At 49.8% G+C, this 6,640-nt stretch overlaps 1 protein-coding gene across 1 annotated transcript in view; it reads left to right on the top strand.

Annotated features, from left to right (window-relative positions):
• Positions 1-3,186, top strand: part of LOC115295436 (class I histocompatibility antigen, Gogo-B*0101 alpha chain-like) — a 3,412-nt gene extending 226 nt beyond the window's left edge. The window contains exons 2-8 of the mRNA XM_029943322.1: positions 143-412; positions 649-924; positions 1,522-1,797; positions 1,914-2,027; positions 2,435-2,471; positions 2,606-2,652; positions 2,784-3,186. Of these exons, the coding sequence (XP_029799182.1) occupies positions 143-412; positions 649-924; positions 1,522-1,797; positions 1,914-2,027; positions 2,435-2,471; positions 2,606-2,612 (980 nt within the window). The 3' untranslated portion in view covers positions 2,613-2,652; positions 2,784-3,186. The remainder of the gene's footprint in view (positions 1-142; positions 413-648; positions 925-1,521; positions 1,798-1,913; positions 2,028-2,434; positions 2,472-2,605; positions 2,653-2,783) is intronic.
• Positions 3,187-6,640: the final 3,454 nt, after the last annotated feature.

Genomic DNA, 6,640 nt, shown 5'->3' with positions numbered 1-6,640 from the left:
CCCCTCCCCCCCCCTCCACGACTCCGCCCTGCTCTCCCTGACTCCGGTACCCCTCCCCCTGCCCTCCCGGCCGCCTCCCGCTGGGACCCGGGCCCAGCGCCGAGAGGAGGGTTGGTCGGGTCTCACCCCTCCGCGCCCGCAGGCTCCCACTCCCTGAGGTATTTCCACACCGCGATGTCCCGGCCTGGCCGCGGGGAGCCCCGCTTCATAGCCGTGGGCTACGTGGACGACACGCAGTTCGTGCGGTTCGACAGCGACGCCCCAAATCCGAGGATGGAGCCGCGGGCGCCGTGGATGGAGCAGGCGGGGCCGGAGTATTGGACCCGAGAGACGCGGATCGCCAAGGTGCACGCCGAGATTGCCCTCCCGAACCTGAAGACCGCCCTCCGCTACTACAACCAGAGCGAGTCCGGTGAGCGACGCGGGCCGGGATACAGGTCACGACCCCCATCCCCACGGACGGGCCAGAGTCACCCCGAGTCTCGGTGTCTGAGCGCAGCTACGAGGTCGCTCGACTCCCTAGTCTCCCGACCCGGGAAGAGCCCGCGGGAGATTTTAGGGTGTTTAACTTTCGGTTTGGGCTTTTAGGTGGTTTTATTTTCGATTTGGACTTAATCACTGCTTCTCTGGGGTCGGGGACGGGGCCAGGGTCACACAGCATCCAGAGAATGCACGGCTGTGACATGGGGCCGGACGGACGCCTCCTCCGCGGGTACAGTCAGTTGGCCTACGACGGCGCGGATTACATCGCCCTGAACGAGGACCTGCGCTCCTGGACCGCGGCGGACACGGCGGCGCAGATCACCCGCCGCAAGTGGGAGGCGGCCGGGGAGGCGGAGCGCTATAGGAAGTACCTGGAGGACTCGTGCTTGGAGGGGCTCCGCAGGTACCTGGAGATGGGGAAGGAGACGCTGCTGCGCGCAGGTACAGGGCCCGCGGGGCCTCCCTGATGTCCCCTCCGCTGGGGCTGGCTGCCCACGAGGAAGAGAAAATGGACTCAGAGTCAGAACAGCGTCTCTCCCACGGATGGGAAGAGGGAGATCCTTCTCCGTGCTCATATTCCTACTAGAGAGTGACTCACATAGTGGGCGCTTTTCTCTAAATGACCCTGAGGACTCCAGTCTCCCCCTGGGATGCAGGCTGAGACCATCCCTGAAATAACCCACCAGCAGTTCCCTTTGACCCTGGCAGCCACCTTGTGACCCCTGACCTTCCCTCTCAAGGCCTTGTTCACACTGAGAACATCTTTGGAGATCTGACTCCGGGTTTTGTTTTCCTTCACCCTCCACCACAGTCAGGGGTGTGGTCCCCACCTTAGACCTGCCGCCTCCTACCCCCTCTCTCTCCCTGATTCTAGAACTTAAGGATCAGGAGATCCCAAAGGCTAGACTGGTGTCTGGGTTTTGTGCTTCTTCCATCCAAACCAGTTGTCCTGTCCACCTCAGGATGGTCACATGGACGCAGGTTCAGTGGCCCCGAAAGGTAAACTGAGCTGTGGGTTTTCTGATTCTTCTTCCTCAGAATCTCCCAACACACACGTGACCCGCCACCCCATCTCTGACCGTGAGGTGACCCTGAGGTGCTGGGCCCTGGGCTTCTACCCTGCGGAGATCACCCTGACCTGGCAGCGTGATGGGGAGGACCACACCCAGGACACGGAGCTTGTGGACACCAGGCCTGCGGGAGATGGGACCTTCCAGAAGTGGGCGGCGGTGGTGGTGCCTTCTGGAGAGGAGCAGAGATACACGTGCCACGTGCAACACAAGGGGCTGCCCGAGCCTGTCACCTTGAGATGGGGTAAGGAGTGTTTGGGGCAGAGCCTGTGTCAGGGAAAGCAGGGCCCTCCTGGCAAATTGCACAAAGTCAGGACTGAAGCCAGAGGTGTGGGCCCCTCACCTTCCTTCCCTTTCCAGAGCCGCCTCCTCAGTCCTCCATCCCCATCTTGGGCATCATTGCTGGGGTGGCTGTCGCTCTCCTTGTGGTCACTGTGGTGGTTGGAGCTGTGATCTGGAGAAAGATGCACTCAGGTAGGAACAGAGTGGGGGGGGTTCCTGGGTGGCACATGGTCCTGCCTTGTTCCTGGGAAGTACCATCCACACACATGCACCTGCCCACTTCAGAGCCATTACTGACATTCACTCTGGAGCAAAGCACTTGTATAAAGGAAGGACAGATTTTCACTTAGTAATTCTGGTGACAGGGACCTGATTCCCAGCAGTCACAGGATAGAGAGGAAGATCCCTGCTGAGGACAGACATCCAGCAAGGCATGTGGTCCTGTGCCCTCCCCCACCTCTTTCTTCATGTTTCCTGATCTTGTCCTGGGTATTAAGTCAGAACTCTGGAATCTTCATCGTGGACCAGGACTAGGAGGCTGCTCTAGGATCCCGTGGCCCAGTGGCCCCAGGTCTCTAACATGGTATTTCTTCCCACAGGAGGAAAGGGACCGAGCTACTTTCATGCTGCACATAGGTATGGAGGGGTGATCTCTGGAACCCTTGGATAGTGTAGGCAGGACCCCATGGGGAGGTCACCACCCCACCATAGTTCCTCCTTTAGTCTTATCTCTTATGGCTCTGATCACATCCTGTTTTGTTCTACCTTAGGCAATAACAGTGCCAGGGCTCTGATGTGTCTCTAACGGCTCCTACAAGTAAGACTCCGGAGGGCCTGAAGTGGGGAGGAGAGGGGGCACTAAGGACACTTAGACATGTGGGGCGCTGTTGAGAATGAGGGTACTTATGTGACTGACCTTAATTTGTTCATGATTAACATTTTTCACAGGGGCCCTCAGGGACTGAGTGATGCAAGATTTATTCCCACTCACATTGGTGCCATCAAGAGCCCCTGACCTCTTTCTGCCAACAGTGTCAGAACGTGTCTGTGTTCCTATCATCATAATGGGAGGACGAAGGAGACTGGCCCACCCTGCTCACCATGACCCCTCCCCATACTGATTCCCGTTCTGATCTGCTTTCCTGTTCCAGCAGAGACAGGGCTGAACCATCTCCATCCCCATCTTTATTTCATGTTGGGCTGAATACTGATGTTTTTCTTTCTTATTGAAAATGAGAACCAGATACGAATTCGAGTTCATGTTTTGTAATTCTTGGTATGTGGGCATGATGAGGTAATAAAGGAGAGGATTTGTCAAGTTGCAACAGAAAATAAATGAAATTACTGAGAACCTTCCAGAATCCATGTGTTTGCTGTTCTGAGTCTGTTAGTGGTGGGGACAGGAGAGGGCTCTGAAGAGCCAAGTGTGGACAGGGCCTGTGACTGTAAGGACCAAACTGACTTCATGACAGGCTTCAGGAAGCCTCAGAGAACACAGAACACAGTCTCGCCTCTGATTAGTCCACTCTGGATGCCAAAAATTACATATTCAGAAAGATAATCCTACCTCTGGTTGGTCCGCTCTGAAAACCAAAAATTAGCATAAAGGGGGATGGCAGATGACTCCTGATTGGCCAGGCCAGTATCCCTCATTTACATCGAGGGCAACCAATCAGGACAACTTCCCCTCCTCAGGATACACTCTGCCTGGGCTCACTCTGTAATTGGTTAATTTCAAAGATACCTAAAATATTGTGATTGGGTCCTGCCAAGAGTAACGAATGTACTAAATAATATGTATGGCTAAAACTGTTGTCAATACTATTACCTGATAATGATTGGATTGCTGTACCTGTGTCTCAATTTCCTGTAACTCCCCCTTCCCAAAACCCATAAAAACCCTGCTCAGCCCTTGTTCGGGGCACTTTCAGCACAGATCCAATGTGCTGGTCAAGTCTGTGAGCATGAACTTAGGCCCGGTGAGCCTAAGCCATAGTAAAACCGCCCTTTGCTTTTGCATGCGTGACTCGGTGTCCCTGATGGTCTCTGGTTTTGGGGGACGATATTGTGATCTGGGCATAATATGACCAGTTGGTGCTCAGTGCATCATTGCCATGATGTGCTCACTCCTCAGCTGGGTCATGTCCTTGCTCCTTCTACTTGACCTATCTGTGGAACCTTGTCTCACCAGGTCCTGTGATCACATGGACTTGGATGTCACCTGTCACCAGGACCTTCTGCAGCAAGTGCTTCCTGTGACTGGGTCAGCCCAGGCTCCATCCTGGGTGATGCCCTCGGCCCCCAATTTTGGGTGTATTTTTCCTTTGTTTCTGTGGAGCATCAGGCCTGTACTTGCTCTTGTGTACGAGTTCTTGTCTCATTCTCCCCGGGTGACTTCAGAGGATACAGCGCAGGAGTTCTTTGAGCTATTGTTCCCACAGACCTTGGTGAGCCTCTGCACATAGGAGTCTCTGTGGTATGGAGAGGTGAATACTCAGTGTCATCAATCTATTCCCCTCCCTCTAAAGCTGTCTTCTGGATTATTCTTTAGATTCTGGAGGTATACAGAGGTGGAACTGAGAGTTTCTCATTCTTATTAAACTTCAGTTAGTTTCTACCTTCCCTGCTTCTTTGCCCCCTCTCCCTGCCCTTAGTTCTAGTGATGCTGTGCTGGCCTCCATCCAAATTCAGGGATTTATAAAGCAGGGTCTAACTTAGATTTCTGTTTGGTTGGAGAAAGGGCCCCATAGAGCCTAAGTACAGGACTGTGTGTGCTGTGCTGTGCTGTGCAGGGGAAACCTGTGGGAAGGGGGAGCTGAGCTGAAAGGCGGAGGCAGCAGCCCTGGGGGAAAAGTAGAGGCAGCACTGATGGTGAGGTGGGGGCACTTTGTGCAGAGATGCCACGGCCCAGCTGTGCCTGAGGCTCATTCAGAAGAAAGAGGTCCTCCCCGCTGATCACTCGTTCCACTGATAATGTTGTGTGCCGCGTACAGGACCCTATTTTTTCATCTAGGACACCTCAGTGACTAAGAAGAAGCAAATGTGCTGGTCTTGTGGAGGATATGTTCTAGTGGTGAGGGCCAGACTCCACTGACCCTGAAACAACATGGGGATTGAAGGCAATGACCCCATTGTGCAGTCAGAAATCCAAGTATAACTTTTGACTCCCCTGAAACTTAAGTACTAATAGCCTACGATTGATAGGAAGTCTTCCTTAAAACACAACAGTCGTCTAACATACAGTTTGTACATTATATGTAGTATGTACTGTATTCTTACAATAAATTAAGCTGGACAAAATAGTAAGAAAATATAAAAGAAAATGCATTGACAGAAAATTCCATATATTGGTGGATATGCACAGTTCAAACCAGTGTAATTCAGAGTCAACTGTATATTGTATAAATGTGGTAAACAAGGGAAGTGTTAAACTGGAGGTTGGCAAAGAGGTGGAAAATGTATAGACTCTAAACTATAGAAAACTTATGAAATAAATTGAGAAACACACAAAAAATGGAAAAATATTCCATGCTCCTGGATTCAAAGAACAAATATTGTTAAAATGCCAATACTACCCAAAGCAATCTACATATTCAATACAGTCCTTATCAAAATAACACCAGCATTCTTAACAGAGCTAGAACAAATAACCCTAAAATTTGTATGGAACCAGAAAAGACCCCAAATAGCCAAAGTAATCTTGAAAAAGAAAACCGAAGTTGGAGGTCTCACAGTCCTGGACTTCAAGATGTATTACAAAGCTGTAATCATCAAGACAGTATGGTACTGGCACAAAAACATTCACATCAATGGAACGGAATAGAAAACCCAGAAATGGACCCCCAAACATATGGCCAACTAATCTTTAACAAAGCAGGAAAGAATATCCAGTGGAATAAAGACAGTCTCTTCAGCAAATGGTGTTGGGAAAACTGGATAGCAACATGCAGAAAAATGAAACTGGACCACTTTCTTACACCATACACAAAAGTAATCTCAAAATGGATGAAAGACCTAAATGTAAGACAAAAATCCATCAACATCCTAGAGAAGAAAGCAGGCAAAAAGCGCGTTGACCTCAGCCACAGCAACTTCTTATGCAACACATCTCTGGAAGCAAGGGAAACAAAAGCAAATATGAACTGTTGGGACCTCATCAAAATTAAAACTTCTGCACAGTGAAGGAAACAATCAGCAAAACTAAAAGGCAAACAACAGAATGGGAGAAGATATTTGCAAACAACATATCAGATAAAGGGTTAGTATCCAAAATCTATAAAGAACTTATCAAACTCATTACCCAAAAAATAAATAATCCAATGAAGAAATAGGCAAAAGACATGAATAGACACTTTTCCAAAGAAGACATCCAGATGACCAACCGACATAAGAACAAATGCTCAATGTCATTCATCATCAGGGAAATACAAATCAAAACCACAATGACATATGATCTCACACCTGTCAGAATGGCTAACATTAACAATTAAGGCAACAACAGATGTTGGCAAGGATGCAGAGAAAGGGGATCTCTTTTGCACTGCTGGTGAGAATGCAAACTGGTGCAGCCACTCTGGAAAACAGTAAGGATATTCTTCAAAAATTAAAAATAGAACTACCATACGACCCAGCAATGCACTACTAGGTATCTATCCAACGGATACAAGCGTGCTGTTTCAAAGGGGCTCATGCACCCCAATGTTTATAGCAGTACTATCAACAATAGCCAAAGTATGGAAAGAGCCCAAATCTCCACCAATAGATGAATGGCTAAAGAAGATATGGTATATATATATATACCATAT

This window comes from Suricata suricatta, chromosome 7, assembly GCF_006229205.1.
Source record: "Suricata suricatta isolate VVHF042 chromosome 7, meerkat_22Aug2017_6uvM2_HiC, whole genome shotgun sequence".
Taxonomy (NCBI): domain Eukaryota; kingdom Metazoa; phylum Chordata; class Mammalia; order Carnivora; family Herpestidae; genus Suricata; species Suricata suricatta.
This window is presented reverse-complemented; position numbering and strand designations above follow the sequence as displayed.